The 20,657-nt window shown below is 38.5% G+C and overlaps 2 protein-coding genes across 2 annotated transcripts in view; both read left to right on the top strand.

Moving 5' to 3' along the window:
* Positions 1–20,657, top strand: part of LOC132850555 (uncharacterized protein KIAA2012) — an 82,603-nt gene that overhangs the window by 44,423 nt on the left and 17,523 nt on the right. The window contains exons 2-14 of the mRNA XM_060877192.1: positions 6,880–6,925; positions 7,034–7,179; positions 7,850–8,122; positions 10,279–10,405; positions 10,677–10,835; positions 11,799–11,971; positions 13,101–13,287; positions 13,495–13,568; positions 14,829–14,994; positions 15,303–15,479; positions 17,412–17,570; positions 18,367–18,498; positions 19,109–19,168. Coding sequence (XP_060733175.1) covers positions 7,075–7,179; positions 7,850–8,122; positions 10,279–10,405; positions 10,677–10,835; positions 11,799–11,971; positions 13,101–13,287; positions 13,495–13,568; positions 14,829–14,994; positions 15,303–15,479; positions 17,412–17,570; positions 18,367–18,498; positions 19,109–19,168 — 1,792 coding nt within the window. The 5' untranslated portion in view covers positions 6,880–6,925; positions 7,034–7,074. The remainder of the gene's footprint in view (positions 1–6,879; positions 6,926–7,033; positions 7,180–7,849; positions 8,123–10,278; positions 10,406–10,676; positions 10,836–11,798; positions 11,972–13,100; positions 13,288–13,494; positions 13,569–14,828; positions 14,995–15,302; positions 15,480–17,411; positions 17,571–18,366; positions 18,499–19,108; positions 19,169–20,657) is intronic.
* On the top strand, positions 610–3,700 carry fzd7a (frizzled class receptor 7a). The gene has a single exon (XM_060876723.1). The coding sequence runs from the start codon at positions 1,245–1,247 to the stop codon at positions 2,925–2,927; it is 1,683 nt and encodes a 560-aa protein (XP_060732706.1). The 5' UTR covers positions 610–1,244; the 3' UTR covers positions 2,928–3,700.

Below are 20,657 nucleotides of genomic sequence, written 5' to 3'. Positions count from 1 at the left end.
TGTGCTGTGATGGTGAAACTAACACCTTTACATTTACAAATGAACTGTTTGAGGTAATCTCTCTGACTTTTATGAACATTACGTTTATTGAATTTGGTTGAATGTTATGGAAAATTAGTAATAATACGTATATATAATATGTATATAATATATATGATATGTATATATAATATGCATATATAATATGTTTAAAATGATCAAATACTAACAAAAACAAATGAACAATAATCTTTTTATTTGACGTTACCTCGTGAAATGTATTTTTCCTTAATTCCAAGTCTAATTTATTTCTTGTCAATATCTTATCTAGGCATAATTTAATTAGGCCATCATAATCTCATTTAACACTGATTGACCATTTGATGACCAGTCAAAAGATAACAAAATGACAAAGGGTTCAGATAAAAGTTCACATTCCGTGGGAGGATAATAAAATCAAGATCACTTGGTTCTTATCAAAGACGTTATAGATAGTGTTATAAAGAAAAGAACACTATTTTCACTTTAGTAAAAGCACAAATGGGGAAAGTTTCTAGTAGACCTCTGCAATTACTTTCTTTGACCAATCAGGAGCAAGAGGAGAAGGAAAACAAAATCTGTGATTGGTCAGAGAAATCTCAGTTTCAAGGCGCCCCGTCGTGACGAGTGGCGCGACTGAATGAGGGGCGCCTGGAAACGGACGGCACACATTACACTGTGCGCTGCGTGCTCGCGCTCAAACCGTGCAGAGAGAGACGCGATTTTACAAGCGCTCCGAGACGCGACCACGCAGAGACGCGATACTACAGAGACAGAGCTATAACCTGGGGGAAAAAGTTTATACGCGCAGAACAATACATCCTCCTTTCAAGGACACCCAGGAATCTATGGAAAGTTAAAATCGATAAAGGATTGTTTATGGAGTGTATAATGGACTTTGGAGCGACTTGGTGATCTCCAGAAGGTTTTTGGCCACTTTAAAGGACAAAAACACGCACAGTACACAATTAGACTGCTGCTTTTTTTGTTTGTGCTGTAGGTGGAAGGTTTTTTTGTGTGAACTTGTTGGGTGTGAGTTAACATGCGCTTCTTGACACTTGGACTGAGTTGGTGTTGAAGAAAAACTCGACGCGAGCTAAAGCGCAACAGCTGGAAAGGTTTTCCTCCAGTTGTAATTGGGAGAAATTCTGTGGTGGACTAAACAGGCCTGGTTTTCTTTCTTTTCTTTTTTTAACCACACTTTGAAAAGAAAGACAGTATAAATAATGACGGCTTTCGCCAAAATGCCTCTGCGTGCAGAACGTGTGCGCTTTCTCCTTGCGACTCTGTGCCTTTTGTGCTTCACTACGAGCAGCGGTCAGTACCACGGCGAGAAGGGCATCTCGGTCCCGGAGCACGGATTTTGCCAGCCCATTTCCATCCCTCTGTGCACGGACATTGCGTACAATCAGACCATCATGCCCAACCTTCTGGGTCACACCAACCAGGAGGACGCCGGACTAGAAGTGCACCAGTTCTACCCGCTGGTTAAAGTGCAGTGCTCGGCTGACCTCAAGTTCTTTTTGTGTTCCATGTACGCGCCTGTGTGCACGGTGCTGGAGCAGGCCATCCCGCCATGTCGCTCTCTGTGTGAACGGGCCAGACAGGGCTGTGAAGCGCTCATGAACAAGTTCGGCTTCCAGTGGCCCGAGCGCCTGCGCTGCGAGAACTTCCCAGTACACGGCGCGGGTGAGATCTGCGTGGGCCAGAACACGTCAGAGGCCGGAAGTCCAACGTCCGACCCGACACCGTACGTGCCCAATCTGTACACATTGCCGCCAAGTCCAGGTAAAAACCATCAGCAGTTCACTTGCCCGCTGCAGCTGAAAGTGCCTTCGTACCTCAACTACTACTTCATGGGCGAGAAGGACTGCGGCGCGCCGTGTGAACCCGCCAAGCCCAACGGCCTCATGTACTTCCGTGAGGAAGAGGTAAAGTTTGGACGTCTCTGGGTTGGCATCTGGTCCATTCTGTGTTGCGTGAGCACCCTCTTCACTGTGCTCACCTATTTGGTGGACATGAGGCGATTCCGCTACCCGGAGAGACCCATCATCTTCCTGTCTGGATGCTACTTCATGGTGGCCGTGGCCTATGCGGCGGGTTTCTTCCTAGAGGACAAGGTAGTTTGCATCGACAAATTCAACGAGGATGGTTACAAGACGGTGGCGCAGGGTACAAAGAAAGAAGGATGCACTATTCTCTTTATGATCCTGTACTTCTTCGGCATGGCGAGCTCCATCTGGTGGGTCATCCTGTCCCTCACGTGGTTCCTCTCAGCCGGCATGAAGTGGGGCCATGAGGCCATCGAGGCCAACTCGCAATACTTCCACCTAGCAGCGTGGGCCGTTCCTGCGGTCAAGACCATCACTATCCTCGCCATGGGTCAGGTGGACGGAGACCTGCTGACGGGAGTGTGCTATGTGGGCATATACAGCGTGCCGTCTCTTCGGGGTTTCGTATTGGCACCGCTCTTCGTTTACCTGTTCATCGGCACGTCGTTCCTTCTGGCAGGGTTCGTGTCGCTCTTCCGCATCCGCACCATCATGAAGCACGACGGCACGAAGACTGAGAAGCTGGAGAAGCTCATGGTGCGCATCGGGGTGTTCAGCGTGCTCTACACTGTGCCCGCGACCATCGTGATCGCCTGTTACTTCTACGAGCAAGCTTTCCGTGAGCATTGGGAGAAGACGTGGCACATGCAGACGTGCAAGCGCTTCGCTGTGCCCTGTCCGGCCGGCAACTTCGCACCCATGTCGCCCGACTTCACTGTATTCATGATCAAGTACCTGATGACCATGATCGTGGGGATCACGTCCGGCTTTTGGATTTGGTCAGGGAAAACGCTGCAGTCGTGGCGCAGGTTTTACAAAAGACTCAGTAACAGTAACCAGGGTGAGACGACTGTATGAAAACGGGACACGACCCCGACAGTGAAACACAAGACTGAAATGATGAGGAAACTGGTTTGCCATGCCTGGACGACACTTTTTTTTTTATTATTTTTTTTTTATAAAAATGTATTTTCAATTTCCGAGACACATTGAGCCCAAACACAAAACTGAAGCGTTCTGCTGTTCCAAATAAACATGACATGCTTTATAGACATTTCGCTTTGTCTTTTGAGAAATTCAATTCTGTGGACACTCCAAAAACGTGCCAGCATGTTTTCCCCAAACATATGGCTTAACTCGCCTTTGTTGTCTTCATGTGAAAGAATTTGTTTGACTTTGTCTGTATGTAACAGTATATTTTACACGTGATCTCTGCGCATTTTAAGGCCTACATTTCACGCGCTGTAATCGGCATAGTACATGTAGCGCTCATTACTGTGGAATCGTGTTGTTTTTACTGACCGTGTTTTGCTTTACAGATGTATCCTCTCTAGTCTTCTATGGACTTGTATGACTTTCAGAGCCACCCGCTGACAATCATGCATCGTTCATGTGGCACAAAGGCGCTTTGGGTTTGGGGTTGGAGAGCTACATGCATGTGTCGAGCTGGGAAATTATGCAAGCTCCTTTTAAAGTGCGTAACTTGTAAATAATCACCCTTTCTTAAAGAATATATGTATTTATGAAGATAATCTTGTTGTTTTTTTACTTGATTTTTTTAAACAGAAAAATTGGTAAGAGGACATTTGCATATGTACAGTTTCACCGAATAAAAACGATTAGATTTTTAATTACCTGCTTCATAAGTATTTATTTATTTATTTATTTATTTTTGGTCATGATTGTTTCAGTCACCTGTCATCAAAAACACCAGATAAATATTTATTTTACTTTTTATATAAAATCTTAATGTTGTAGAATAAACATTATTATTATTATTATTATTATTATTATTATTATTATTATTATTGATGAATAACATAATAATAATAAGTGGAATTCCAATAATTATTTGAAAGTAAAGCCGTGGTTATTAAAAAGCCACAACAACTTAAATAAACATGGCTACAATTTGCTCTAATAAACAGATAAACATGAAGATTAAACCGCATTGTAAAAGATAGTGTTCAAGGAGACATGCAAAATAGTCTCAGTATCTTCAGTAATAGTCGCCTAATAGATTGTAGCGCATTCTAGCAGTAAGCGAAGGCGTAGGCCAGTGAGATAGCGCCCCCAATCGGTGGATGGTTTTAAAGATCCCTCTTAATTTTCCTCTGAACCTGGGCTTCTCAAAACGGGCTTCAGCAATGTGTGCAGTCAGGTAGTCCCCAAATCTATTACTCTTTTAATGGCATGATTAGGCTGAGGAACTACTAGGACTTAATATAGTTACTTATGTAGTTAGTTATTAATATATGTCATGCAGTTAGGATACTGAATTATTATTATAGTCTGCATATTAGCCTAATTTACTGGTCACTCGACTGTTCCAACTATTCAAGCATAAAATCTACGCTTATAAAGTTTCTTTCATTTATCTTGATGGCTGTGTTGGATCGAGATCATATCCCTGGAACAACTGGTGTAAGGTGAAGACACACCCTGAATTGGGCAGCGGTCCACTGCTGCTTCAATATATTGTTTATGCCTCGTTTCTTTCTTTCTTTCTTTCTTTCTTTCTTTCTTTCTTTCTTTCTTTCTTTCTTTCTTTCTTACATATCAAACTACAAGTTGAAAGGCTGTCATTTTTACAGTGACACGTCTACTCAGTGAATAACATTTAATGTGTGTCTGACCTTGTCCTGTGATGGGTTGGCACTCCGTCCAGGGTGTATCCTGCCTTGATGCCCGATGACGCCTGAGATAGGCACAGGCTCCCCGTGACCCGAGGTAGTTCGGATAAGCGGTAGAAGATGAGTGAGTGAGTGAGAGTGTCTGACCTAATTCTCATTTGGTTTGCCATTTATGAAGATTAGACTACCATCCGGTGTGTTTAACCAGAAACAAGTTAGATCAAAATTATAGTGAAATTTGTTCCAGATTTTATACATTAAATGAAAATTAATTAATCCAATGATATCCCTTACTAGTGCTATTGACTCTCTGCAATCTACACATGGTGGCATGTAATGCCAAACAGCATGGTGACTGTGCTTACAAACTAGCTGTAAAATCTCTAGTTTGCTTACTGGTTTAAAAAAATTAATCTTTCGAATCTTTGGAATTCAGGAAAATATGGGCAACTATTGTAATTACCTGCCACAAAAATCTGCTAATCATCTCAGCAAGCTTCTGTTATAATTTTTTTTAGTGTGAGCTCATATTGTTAGAAAATATTACTATATTACTAAATATTACTATTATAACCTACTATGGTTATATACAGCAAGAGGAAATGCAAAAGCTAATACGAACATCGTGCCTCACATGGATCCTCAGCGGGGAGGAGAGATTCTCTCTCAGCACTACACTGTGAAATTCCTGATCACTTTTCCAACATCTTGTAAGGAAACCACCATTCTAAGACAATAATGTGAAATAGTTACTTAATACTTATATTAATCAACAGCTGATCATGAGGGTATATGATTTAACTGTTCTGACAAATGGTGAAAGTTTACTAAAACAAGCTGTGGTCAAGAGTCTTTTGAAGTAAATGTCCAGATTTGTCTATATTATGATTTTTAATTGATCTGTATTTCAACTATAAATCAAATATTCTTTTTTATTTTTTTATTTTCATTTTTTTTATTATGCAAACAGACAATTACAATATTTACAGAAGAGAAATTAGATGCAAAATACAAATACAAAGACCAACAGAACATACATAACAGCCAGTACGATTTGGGTATGTGTGTGTGTGTATGTAACTGTAAGTGTCCCCCTTGGTCCCCCTTGAAAACGAGATGCTGCATCTCAAGGGGTTTTCCATGAATAAATTCTAAATTCTAAAATTCTAAAGTGTAACTGGGTGTGGGAGTGGAGATATATGAATAAAGGAGCATGTAGGAAAGTTCAACAGACATAACCAAAGTTAAAATATATATATATATATATAAATCAAAGAGAAAAATAAATAAATTAATTAATAATAATAATAATAATAATAATAATAATAATAATAATGATGAAGATAAATCAAATATTCTGAGTATTTTCTGGGATTATGTTAACGTGGACAAAAGACAGACAGACAGACTTATACTTTATTCAAGCATCCAGTATAAATATACAGATAATTAAGATTATCACAAACACCCCTTCACATGTTCAAATGAGTGAAACATAATGTAAAAAAGTAAAACACAATGTACGCAATCAAGTAATATAAGAAAGCTGTCCAACAACTAGAATTTCAAGAAATATAAACACAATCATTATTGGCCAACTGCAGATCTTTCTTTTTTCAGTTATATTCAATGTTATTAGTTTTGTACATGAACTACATTAAAACAAGTGCATTTCACTATGGAAAGTATTTAGAAGTTCTTCTGGCACACTCAACTCTTAAATAAATGGCCCATGGCCCTGTGTCTACCTCCTCTCTACTTTTATGAGGATATATTACACTAACTGTCAGAGGGAGGTGCAGCCTGTGGAGGAAGAAACTAAAAAAGTGACAAAACGGCACCAATCAAAAACCCTAATTAGGGAGTGCCTCATCTGGACCATCTGACAGGAAGTGAAGGAGAATTGTGTGAATTACTGTAAGTTAGCAGGCCTTCTTTTCCCTTTTGTTTGAAATTCAGAATGGGTACAACCAGGGTAGCTCAAAATAGCAGCCTAAACCAGGAGGTAATCTCTTGGTTCCAAGGCAACATGAAAACAGTCCTGTCTTAAGAAGCTTTGGAGAGCCTAGCAACGGCAAACAGAGGCAATCAAATGGAGTCAGACATGACTGTGCTGCAGTGTGAAAGCAGCGATTTCCATTCAGTGATACTCAACAGGCTTGAGAATCTATTTCCAGAATGCTAAAGAGACAGTTGCTCAGGAGTCCAACAACATAATCTCAGGTGAGACAACACAGAACTGGGTGAGTGAAATATATTTTCTCTAAGATCTTGATCCTGAAATACAGACACTAAAAAAAAAAAAAAAAACACTTTAATTATCAATTTTAGGTTTTGAAAGAATACGAGAAAAGTACAACATCAGCTTCAACATGAAGGAGCTTGTCCTTTCACTCCTGAGCCGAGGATACGGTCATGTGGTTCACACAGATGGCAAAAGACAATATGGAAGACTGGAAGTCTGTTTTGAACCCGAGGTATTGACTAAACTCACTGTGTATAATCTGTGAATAGGCTCTAGTTAGGACACTGTGTAGAATTGAGCTTGTTTAGTTCGTTAGATGGCAGACGTTTCCAGTCTAGTGTATAATTAACTGAACACAACTGGTTATGTATGTACATTTAACCAATTTGAAAATGTGGCACAGTATCTACCCCCATTTTAATATGATCCCCTTTTTTATTAGTTTAAAAGTAGTGGACAGTTGGCTTCCCAGTTATTTTGGCTGGCTGGGGTATGTGTCTTTAGCTTCACAATATGACAACTTATGGAGTTTTAATTACATTAAAGTATTATGAAAATAAAAATCTTAATGTGTACACAAAACAGCTTGCAACACACATTTCACATTGTCAGCACTAAGATACCTAAAAGAAACATGAACATTTATGGTGCTACAGTGTGCACAACTTGTTTGGTACACTATTATAAATAGAGGAAAACAATATGACTTGCAGAAAAGGAACAAAAAAGCCAAGTTTGATTTGACAAAAAATTAAAGCTAAATTACTATGAAGATAATTTGTACATCATTATTTTCAAAGAGCCAAAATAACATAACTGTACATCAAATTTTGTCATTGACTGAATTAAGTGAAACGTGACCCATTAATGCATTTTCTTTTATATAATCTACTCTCAACCAGGACTACTTCATCTGGAAATCCCAGCCTCCTCTGCTTCGCTTAACTAGCAGTGGACGGCTGATTAGTGGGGTAGAGACCACACCCCCAAAAACCTACAGCACAAGGAGAGGACCACTTATTCTATTCTCAGAAGATTTTGCCTCATCATTCTCCCAACCTGACACAGTCAAAAGGAAGGATCGGGCTTTTGGGGCTTCCAGACAGGAAGCAGAGTTTGAATTCTATTCTCTTCGTGATCTGACTGAAGCCGCTTTAGTGTATAGTAAAAAACAGGTAAATAATCAATAAGGAGAACACAACTATACATCTAATTTGTATCTAACAAGAGTAAATACTGCAACGGCTTTGAAATCAAGATGCTTTAAAACACTGAAAATGGTTGTGCTGCTTTTCATGACTGACATAAAATATAAGAAGGAAAGTAATATTATAAACTATAAGGCAAAAGCCTGATGCATGTACAGTACTGATGTTGCAAAACTGGTCCTTCTTGGTCTGATTTATCCAGTTAAAAGTTCTAGATCTGCTAAAAATGAACCATTGTGTAGGCCCGACTGAGGTCAACTCCAAACGGCTGACTGAAGGAGCAGTGGAACATAAACTAAAGTGAGAGGGCAGGCTACAGTAAATCTCCCAGCCTTTTACTGCCTAACTGAGTTTAAACTGTGGTTCAGGTCAGGGTAACAGCGTTCACAGCAGTATTAGTTTACCAGGCTGGGTAAAAGAACCGTAGCTCTATTCTGGTCCCTAGAGCTAACACCATCCTAAAGGCAGAAGTGATTAAGTGCTGTATATTAATTTTATGTCTCATTCGCTAATCTCTCAGTGCGGCTGCACAGCAGCACCTGGGCTCAGCTGATAAGCCTGCAGCTTGTGTGCTCCACACACTCTCACTGCTCAAGGTGTCTCCAATTTTTCCCTACATTTCAAGCCAATCAAACTGTCAATTTAAGTATATTATCCTGATTGACCTCAACGTGATATGAGCTGCAAATCTTAATAAAGTTGTCCTTAAGGGCTTTATATAAGCAGACAGTCCATAATCTATCTAGTTCCTCTCCAGGACAATCTGCAGATGTGCTACAGACCTTAGCTATTGCCTCATTATATGGACATTAATCTTGTTCCCTTTAGCCGAGTTAGTAATCAGTTTGTGGAGGCAGACTCAAAGATACCACACTCAGTCTTGTAGAAAATAACAAATACAGACATGCATCAGGGATGTATCCATATACTAGTCATGCATTACTCATAATAAACAGTCATGTGTTTATTATGATGTGTTTTAAACCGATACAAATACAGATACAGTTTTTTCTAAAGAACGCTTGGTAGGAAGGTTTCCCAGGGCAAAGGATGTGGTACCCCACAGGATGCAAAAAAAAATCATCAGATATGAAACAAAAAAGACCACATGAACTTGAGGTCTTACAGCATTACAGTATTAATCCATCCTTACTAACTAAATAGTACTACTAACCTGGATATAACCTGGTTACTAACCTTGTTATATTTTTTCAGAATCACAGTAAGTGTTAATCACACTTACACTTACACTTACACTTACACTTACAGTTAATCATAGTAAGTGTTTTGAAGCAAGCTTCAAGCTTTGCATTATACAAAACTTTGTTGTATATAATGTAGCCTCAGATTAATAGCATAAGGCTGGAGTGCTGGAGGCACTTGCACAAGCAGCTGGAGTGTGTGACCCAAACAGACAGAGTGTCAGGGCAAAGCGGGAATGCTGCAGGTGATGAAAGCTGAATGTAGTAATCAGAGTGTTTACGGATCGGGACGCGCCCCAGCATGGAGATGAGCCCTCATTGTGGGTGGCCTGTGCGTAGCGCGCCCCATCTGTCACGTTCTGCCTACAGCTAAATGTAAACAACACAGGTGTGCCCCGGGCAGCCAGGAGCTCCAAACAACTGCAGAGTTGGTTCTTATCGCTGCACATCTGAATTCATGTAAATCGTATTCATACTTTCGCAGACAGATGATGCTATGCAGACAAAGCCAAAATAATCAGTGCCTCGCCAGCGATAATCTAGCACAAATTTTGTATTCAAGTAAAAGAAAACAACACACAGATGTTTTATAAACAGTGGGCTGCCTATATAGTACGATGCCAACCTTTCTTTCTCTCACCCTCGTCCTTGTCCTAAAAGGGTTTCCTAAGGTAAAATCTTTGAAACAATGCATCTGCATGCTGAAGTGTCTAACATCCCTTTAAGGCATTTAAATGTTCAATTCAGAAGATGCCAAAATTTTAGTATTGCTTTTATTTTAAAGGTTTCCATTAGAAGAATGAAACAATTCCATTACAAAGACTAAATAAGCAAAATTTCAAAATATATAAGAAATACATAGACAATTTTTAGGCTGTGGAATATGTTGGACGATATTTTTCTGGTTTCTGTTGGTCTCAGGCCAAGGTGGAATGTCATATGAGCATGACGCCTATGTTGCCAGACCCCAAACCTGGCACTAAGCACTTGCAGGCACACCAGAGGCCCGGAGATGAGCACAGCTATCTAAACCAGACTGTTGGTGAAGGTCAGTACATCTTGAAGCACATCTGGTGACCAGATACAGCAACTGTTTGCTTGTGGAGAGTCTGGTTCATGTATTAATATTTTAAGCATATGCAATTAAATAAACAACAAAAGAAATAATATTACAGGAAGAATACCTCAGGTTACTTTATCCAGTTTTAATTTGTTTTAGGGAATAAAATAAAAAAATAAAACAATGACAGGGAATGTTGTTTTAGAAAACTAATTAAAGACAAGATGAAATGATATATTTTTTTCCATTTTTCAAGTAGAAAATGAGGTGGACTCTGCTTTCTTCAGACGTCAAGGTAACTGTCTATACCCCAGACCAGAGCAGGTGCGATATCAGCCCCGTTTCCTCTGTTTTCCACGGCCTAATCGTCCACCGCCTGGTCCTCTCCCGCTCTTAACCCCAAGTCCAGCACTCAGAGGTAATGTGGACAGGCCTCATATGGTAGCAAATATACATTTACTGATTCCTGTACACAGGTAACTGGTGCTGCTTTAGTCACCTTAAACTTGACCGGTTTCAGAAGCAGTCTCTATGTAGATGAATGAAATTTGCAGAACTGCTTTGCAACACTGCCAAAGAGCAAGTTGGTCATCTGGTTTGGGTCTTTTTTTTATTACTTTGGCTCCAATTCTAAAAGAAGCTAATTACATATTTAGAATATAGAGGTCTCTGAATGCCTTCAATTCATGGCTAAAGTAACAGCAATGCAGCAAGTAGGAGTAGATTTACAGATCAGATGAACATCAGCACTGCTCATTATAAGATGAATGCTTGGTGCCATAGTGGTTCAGTGGTTAAGGCTCTGGGTTACTAATCAGAAGGTTGAGAGTTCATATCGTAGCACCAGTAAGCTGCCACTGTTGGGGCATTGTGCAAGACCCTTAGCCATTAGCTAACAACATGGTTCTGTATCTCTGTGTAGACTCTGTGCTCTGACTCGAGTTCCCTCTAAAGGGATCTCTAAAGGAAAGATTCAGCAATAATAAAAAAAAATAGTTGGCAACCTCATGTTAAAACTAGACTGAATTTCCTGCTTATGCAGTTGCACTTTTGACCATATAGTACTGTACAGTCATAGAAAGGAAATAATTTCATATTCACACTGTCCAGTGTCACCCAGATGAGGATAGATTTTTAAATTGAGTCTGGCTTTTACCAAGGTTTCATTCTATATCGTCTCAGGAAGTTTCTTTTGTCACCTTAGCTTTCTCATTTGGGATAAATTGGTAGATTTATAATGTATGTCCTGAATGTATATATTCCTGTAAAGTCTATAATGTCTATAACAAAAAAAAAAAAAAAAACTGGAGTACTTTCTAAATCACAACTGAATTGTTAATCAAGTTTATATGAGATTCACCAAATGTGTATGTAATTACAGGAGTACCAGCAACCTCCATACCAACAGGCTCAGAGGAACGCTCTATGACCAGAGACAGTAAGACCAGTTTCAGCGCAGAGGTAGTGACACTCAAAGCTCAGATGAGCCCAATTCCTGAAACTGATGCTTGGGAGGAGCGTACAGAACAACCTGAGGATCACAATGTTTACATGGTAACACTGCATCTTTAACCATGATGTGTGCATTTTTTTCTATTCATCCTACTGAAATTAAATTAATGCACCAGCTCAGTATGGCATTTGAAGCTGGTTTAAGGCCATGTATTACACACAAGGGCTTATTTGTCTTGAACTTTCCATCAAAGTATAGATTAACAGATCACTAAACATGCTCGTTTGCATATCACTAAAATACATGTTTAGCAAATTGGCTCCACTCTGAAAGATTTGTTTGTTGTTTTATTGTGATAGCACAATCCATGTTGTCAGGCCTTCACATAAAAGATTATTAAATTCATTATTAATAATTAAAACTTAAAATTAAAACTGTTATTTCTCTGAATTATGGGACAAGGCAGAAACTAAGATAATTAGAAAACCCTTTATCAAAGTCTTTAGTTTGAGGACATTTGGAGTAGTGTGTGAAGATATATAGACCCTTTAATGGCTGAGAACAATGACACTAGGAAAACAATTTATTTTGAGACAAAGGCCAGTAAACATATTTTCAGCCAACAGATTTTCCAGAATAATACACCATCTAAGGAAAATTGTTTTTTAAATGTTTTGTAAGTTTAAACACTTCTCATGGAAAATATCCCAAAATCAATATAACCATTTTTTGCCCATGGTGAACTAATTAAAATGATACCCACAGTGCAAATGTCTACCTTTCTTTCTCTCATAACATTTTTATCTTCTAAAATCTGACATGAGCCCAGCTTCCTGTTTTTTTTTCCTTTATGGAATTACTATGTAATATCTAAGTTAGGATTTTCATTGCTTCAGCAGCATCAGATGAGAAACCAGAAAAGGTCGATTTATAACCAATCGTCTGACCTTAAGTGTCTTTAGTTTCCACTTTCTTTGCCAGTGTCTCTCATACGATGCATCATACTATTGTTATTGAGGACGTTTGGCCTTTTAATGTGGAAATAAAGTAGACTAAACAGAATAAACAGAATGAAAGGAAACGGCATTTATGGCATCTATTTGAGGTTGATTATTTGAAACTTTTCAAACAGTTAAGTTTTTCTTTGGACACAATTTGACCATTACTTCAAAGAACCTAACCTTTTCCTCAATAGCTTTTATCTCCCTTATTTTGACACAAACTCACCAGGTTGCAGAGCATTTGACTGGCTACCCAAAGGACTTAAACGGTCAATGGAAACAGAGTGCAATAGATACAGGTGGTGAGGAAGGTGGACACACTCCACGACCAGCTCTACGATCTTTGGGTTGCAGTCACCTTTCAAAAGTCTCCAATGACAGAAGACAAACAGAGGGGGGCTGGCATCCAAGTCCTGGTGAGCACTATCTATGCTGTCAAAACAGACAACAATAGACCAAAAATTAAACGCTTGCTTCAGTACACCCCTTTAGGTCATTTTATGAAAGTGAAAGATTTCAACAAAAATACAATATTTATTATTTACATATTAAACTATCATGGTTACATGGTGCATGGTCTGGAGATAACCTAAAAAGTGATTAGTGCTGTATTTCTGCTTTAGTTAAACAGAGTGGCCTTCATCTACCACCCATTAAGCAACCACCTCTTGCAGACGCAGCGAGCAAGGACTACAGGGTAAGTCAACATTCCAAGCATAAAATGGCTCAGGCTAGTGTGTTTTGTTTCACCATAGCAACTGGTTTGAAGAGATATCTCTAGATTTTGTGTTGTATATTCTGTGTCTCACATTAGCCAGTATACCTCTCAAATTGAGAATAAACACCAATGACTGAGTAAATACTACTAAGTGCGTACAGATATCAAGAATAAACCCTACATTTGAAAATCTGAGGCTGTCAAAGTTTGTATATGCCAAAGTAATAATGTATCAGTAAAAAAAAAGTGTCAGTAGGTGATATGATGGGAACACCTGACTTCTGGATTAGTAAGCATAGGAATAAATCAATATAACAGTTTATATGAAGTAAACCAAACACACATAAATATGCAGTAAAAGTTAAGCAAAGTTTCCATAGAAACAAAACATGTGCAACCAAACAGCTCAGATGCAGTCGGATGTGAAATCCATACACGCTATAAAGGTGTTACGCTAATGCATGTAATGACATAACAATAACTAGGTGCTAGAATGAATACCATGAGTAAATCGATTTAATACACATTACACCTATTAAACTTAAAGTATATACATCGTATATAAATACTATTCACCCAAAATATATTTCTTCAGTTGGTGTTTGAAAACAGTGTTAAAGAGCACTGTTGAAGGCAATTTTTCCACCCACATAAAACCCTCGTGAACTGTGGATGTGGGTCGGGCCATCTAGTAAGAGATCACTCTCACCAGAATAGAAATGTTTTATTACATCAGAATAGTGATCAGTTAGATCAGAACTTTGTGTTTTCTTTGTGCCATGCCAGCAAAATACACTTTACACCACAATCATCACTATAAGAATGTTAGGATTCAACCCTCCAGTACAGCTCAAATTTGCAGAATTTGTGGCAAGGACGAGCTTGGTGGAGCTGAAGCTGTTGGAGGCATATATATATATATATATATATATATATATATATATATATATATATATATATATATATATATATATATATATATAAAAGCTGATTTGTTTTTAACATTAATTACATTAATATATTTATTTAATTAATGTTATACTTATTATTGATAAGTGTAATATATTAATGTCAATAATATATTACACTTATCAATAATAAGTATAACATTAATTCCATTAATATATTTATTAATGGAATTAATGTTATACTTATTATTGATAAGTGTAATATATTATTTACATTAATATATTTTATGCCTATGTAATGAACTTTACATGACTACAATATGACTTTAAGCTCAAAGCTGTGAGCATGACTCAAGAAAACCACAAGGAGCCAATACCAAGACTGCCAGATATACATCAGCCTGAGGTTAGCACTGAGACTTCTGCTCCCAAACCCCCAGAGAGAACTGTACTTAAGAAAGTACTTGTGCTGCTCCCTTTTGAACCAATGGAACAAGGTAGGACCCACAGACTGCATAGATATCTATTATCCACTGACAATTAATACCATTTCCACAGCAGTGAAGGTGAATACACCTGAACTGCGATACTAGTGCAAAGAATAATGTTTGGTAGTCTGTGTCAGCATATGCCTCACTTCACCTAATTTTCAAGTCGTTTGTGATATGGAGTAGCTATAGAACTTGGAAAGCTTCCCCTTCCTGAAACTTAAATCTCCACATTAAGTTCTCAATCCTTTTGTCTCAGTGTCTTGATCTCAGTACCTTGCCTTAAGATGTTTCTCTCCTGCCTTTGTCTTTGTCAGATGGTCTTTCTGGCCTTCCTGAGGAAAAGGAAGAAATTGAGGATGTCCTGTGTAGTGATGTGGAACAGAAAGTTGAGTTGAAGAGGACAGAAGAGAACAGGCCCATTGAACATGGGTGCAGGCTAAAAGCAGCACAACAAGACATCCTGATAGGGTTTGAACCTGAGGAGGATAAAGGTATTCATAGAAATCAAAACAACAATCTCTGACCATACTCTGACTTTTTAGTCATTTGTCTGATGTTATGCCTTAAGCTACAAACGCTGGAATAAGAAAGAGAAGAAATACTGTTTTTAATTCCACTTTGATGTGCACAGTTGGGGTCAGTGTGCTTCAGCTATTTCAACTGACTGTTAAACATCCAAACATATTACAAAAGAATTGTACATTAATGATTAGTGATTCACAGTTTAAGTCAGCTCACATTGCCAGAGATCTTGTTTTCATGTGGGGTGATGAAAGTATTACACACTGGTCAACCAAGACATAAACGTAAGAATTTTGGCAGAAAAATAGATTTGGCCTTGCTTTACACACATTATAGCAGCACAAAGCATCATGCTTGGCTTTGATATTACAAAATATAACATTCTGAACTGCTTTCGGGCATTTCAACCATAAAATTGCACAGTGACGAACTTCTTGCAGAAAGAGTGAGAAGAAATGTTATTACTGGCTGATCATGCCCAAAAATGTTACTGGAAGGAGCGCATTTCCAAATAAAAAGTGAAGCAAGAATGTACACAGTATTATATCATGCATACATATATATATTTTTTGGACTAATATAAAGTCTTGTGTTGACAGCTTCTCCTCTCCATTTTAATTCACATACACCTCCACATGAATCCAAACAAGCTAAGACTTACAAAGTATAAGTGGCTCTTTGAATACATATATACTATCACAACAGCAGAAATAACTGAAGCACAGCCTGTCAGTGTACAGCTTAACCTGGGCCTGGCTGCAGTTAATAGAGTTCGCATGACGAAGGAGATCGGAGCCATGCTGACAGCGGGGTACTGGAGAGATCTCTGGGGCTGATATTATAAATAACAGCAGACAAGCTGAAGTGTGGTCAACACTTCTGAGTTTCTAAGGCCAAACCAGCAAGGCTAAAACACTGTGTACAAATATAGAGAGCACTAGACTGGCACAGAGACCGACTGAGGAGGGGGAAGCAGATTTCTGAGTAACATTGAGTCAGATCTCATTTTGTACTAAAGCAGAACATGTTCACAGAAAATCAAAAGTCTCTTTTTTTTTCAGTTCCTCTGCATCAGAGGACAGATGGATGGTTTAAAACCACACCAGACCGTCATAAAATTTGAATCAGTTTAAAGAGTAACTAAAATTATTGCCATGCAGAAATATGACATATTATATCATTCTACTCCTTTTTCTGTTTCCTAGGAAACTGTCACATGTGGAAGTAAAAATGACCATTTCACAACAGAGGCCTTTATTGAGGACCAATACCTGAATATACAACTTCCCAATGTATAAAAAAGGAAGTCACCATGCTATAAAACAGTATAAAAAACTATAACTACAAAACAATACAAAATATAACCTCTGAGCAGAGAATACGTGTAGTTGCTTCTCCTTTTGAAGTCATATTCAAAACGTGTAATCATACAACAGTTAGTTGTACATTCCTTGTGTTATTGTACAGAAATAACATAATGTCTGAATATGAAACTAACTTCAGAAAGAGACAATGCCACCACTTTAGCCAAAACAAACCCGTATACACAGCCAACACAACACATTCTAATACAGATTGTTAACAGGCACCAACAAGGACCATCAAATAAAAACTATGATAAAACTAGTTCAGTTTTATCAAATGAGATCTATCAAATTAGGCCTTTAACTTTATTTGCACTCAATCCGTTCTATTATCCAACATTATAATAATTAGCTATCTAATATTTTTTTAAACCTAAGCAGAAACTTTGTTTAAAGCTAAACAGAAACTGTTTAAACCGAAGCAGAAACTTCGAATTGTACTAAACGTTGCTAAAAAAAGATAGAACATGTTACATTAGGGTTGTATAATTTCCTTAAACCACACTTATGTCTATTATCAATTTCTTTCTTCCTCAGAGCAGACTGCTGTAGGCCCACTGCCTCCATTTATAGGTCGTAGAGGTCTTGGAAAACAGTGCTCTATGGCACACCACAGACAAGACCCACGTGACCCTGCAGATCAGTCAGAGTCTCAGCCTGGCATTATCAGAGGCAGCCTTCCTCTGGAGCTAAGAGGTATCTTTATATCTGTCACATTTATTAAAACCTAGAAATGGCATCTAGTCAAAAGTTTTTATATGGTCGCTTGTAGCTCCAAGGTCAGGGGTTTGATTGTGCACAATTTGCACCTTCTCTAGTGCTATAGGGATTTCCTCCAGATTCTCCAGTTTCCTTCAAAGACAAGTGTTGTAGGCTGATTGGCATCTCTAAATTGTCCTTAGTGTGTAGTCATGTGCAATTGTGCCCTGATTTGTCCCCTGACTGGGATAGGCTGCAGGCACCATGTAACCTTGTGTAAGATAATCAGTACAAAAAATGGATGGATGGATGGATGGAGATATTTGCCATTTACTTAAATGTGTAGCACCCGCACAAGAAGTTACTTCAAGTAAGTTGTCATTTATGTTATAAAAAGTCATGTTAGAGAAACCAGAAAGGTCCAGAAGTCTCTGTCATGTTTTATTAAAAAGTGCTGACATCAGAGACTCCTTCCATCCATATATATATTAAATAAATATGTATATATACACAGAGCTTTATCATAGAAATGATTAGATACTTTTATTTATTAAAGATGTTTTTATCCATTCATTATAAAGCTTGAATTAAGCAGTAACTCTGCTATACATGTCCCTGTAAATAAGCTGTTACTATAGAAATGATAATGTGTGAGAACAGCTGGCATTATTGACAGAGCTGCTAATAATGAAAATTAATCAGCACCTTCAAGAATCAGTTGAACAATTAAATGTCAGTGAGTCTGGAATACTAAACCAAATTCTCTTGGCCACTCTATTGCATGTTTCTTCAGAGTGTCAGAAAGATGGACTCCTGGGCACCTTAATAATGGGTCCTGCTGGGGAAATCATATGCTTGTCTTTCTGGGATTCCTTAACTGACACCGAGGACCACCCAGCTTTGGAGGATGCCATGAAAGAACACGGTAATCAAGAGTTTTACTGGCTTTTACCTTCTGCCCACAGACCACATAAAAGTCAGCACTGTGGTTAAAGAAGCTCTGAAATAAAAGAAGATCATGTCTTAAATATAATAATGTCACTTTTATTCTATAATCTCTCTACAAGAGGGTTTATACAAATACAAGCAATACAAGGTCCAGTCACAGTCATTTAGTGGTGCTTTAAGGCAAGGACAGTGATGCTGAGAAGGTCAAGAAGTCAACTAAACAAGGAAAAAAGGCAGACAGCAAGCCCGGTGAAAAAAAAGGTGGAAATCCAAACATGTTTTGTGAAAACGTCTATTCTAAGTTGTCAAGGTGTGCAACATTTGGCGCTATCTTGTGTTTTTTGTCCTGTAGTGTTCCGTCTTTTGTCTCACACTGTTTGCATTAGGTTGCACAGATGCACTATATGTGGCTAGGACAACTTACTTCCAGTCCTTAGCTCTGTGTTATTCTATGTAGTTCTGTGTTGTTTTATGTAGCACCATGGTCCTGAAGAAACGCTGTTAAATTTAATAATGTTCTGCATCAGTTATATATGGTTGAAATGACAATAAAAGCTTCTTGACTTGACTTGTTATGATTTCTGAAGGTGTTTTGGAGGAGTCATGGACCATCTTGGACCAACTAGCAGAGCAAGCTACACAAACAGGTCAGTATCTGTGCAAACATTATCATGCCGGATTTCTCAGAGTTTTTTTTGGATTGCTGTGGCCAAAAATTCTTCATTATTCTGCAGCATTGTTTCAACATTTCCAAAACTTGCAGAGGTTATTTTGTGCTTTTTTTTTGTGGAAATCTTGGTGAAATTGCAAGCACAGGATTCTTCTTTTAAACGACCTCAAGTGCAGAGATGTGTAATTACTCTCTATGTTAGGTTTGCTTACGTTTAACTGGAAAACACATTACATCCTATAAAGGGAAGATGAGTTGATGTGCATCTGTGTAGCACACACAACACTTAGGAGACTGTTTAGTCATCATTTATTGTTTTCAGGGGTATTTATGGGTGTCACAAAGTGCCAATCAGCTGTGCTATGAAAGTATCTGGCAAGTTACAGGTAACACATTTGAGTGTGAAGAAAATGTGCATGTTAACTTGGTAAAAATCTGGCAGGTAATTTCAATTAGTGTGACCCCTGAAAACATTCATACATTAACATTACAACAAGCTTGATCAATGCTAGTATTACAATACACAAAGGAATACACTTTATGCAGATTAAACCCTTGAATACAGAAATTATGTTCATAGCCACAGTTTTATTTCTTTGACAGATTTCACATTTTTAGCTTTACTCAGTCAATACACTCCATCGTCACATGAATACACACAGGTAGTCTAAAACTAAAGAATACTATTCATATGCATATACAGTCCCCCTCCCCCAAGTCATGAATACTCCACATCTGGTAGTGTTTTGCAACAGTGAGGTATCCCGGCCGGAGAAACGTGATCTCCTTCCAGGCCAGGGCTTAATCCCAGCCCATGAGTCTGTGTGACTGACAGAGACTGTGTTTTCTCAAGCCGACCTCTGGAGCTGCTCTGTTTCCTTTATCCTGTCACTGGTCAGAAACTGAATACCCCCAACCCCCGAACCCTACTCTACTTTACCCACCCAACCCCCAACCACTCTATCCACTCCATCCACCGTGTGTTCTTCACCGATTCTCCCCCTTTCCTCCTGAAGTTTGGGCCTCTAGAGAAAAAAACACTGTCTAAATAAAGATTCTTGAGGCAAATGCCCAAAACTGGCTACACTGCCTTAAGCAATGCAATCCTGCTATAGAGCATCCAGACAAGCATCCAGACAAGCTTATCTGAAATAATCTTTAACAGTCCTGTTTGGCAAAATTTGGAATTACAATTCAAATAAAATATCTTAGTTCTAGACAAACTTGCCAAGTTAGTGTTGATGAATGTATAAAAGATTCAGAAACTGACAGTAGCACATTGTCATTTACATTCACAAAGATCACGGCTGTAGACAGCTTTGGATATTAACTGTAAGTCTAAAGCCAATAAGTGTGTCCTTAAAATTATCAGAAGATACTTTTACGCTTGGCTGTCATGACGCTGACAACGTGCTAACAAGTTCATAACCAAAAATAGCTGGTGGTGTAGCAGAGTCGACACATTG

The sequence above is a fragment of the Tachysurus vachellii genome, chromosome 8 (genome assembly GCF_030014155.1).
Source record: "Tachysurus vachellii isolate PV-2020 chromosome 8, HZAU_Pvac_v1, whole genome shotgun sequence".
NCBI lineage: Eukaryota > Metazoa > Chordata > Actinopteri > Siluriformes > Bagridae > Tachysurus > Tachysurus vachellii.
This window is presented reverse-complemented; position numbering and strand designations above follow the sequence as displayed.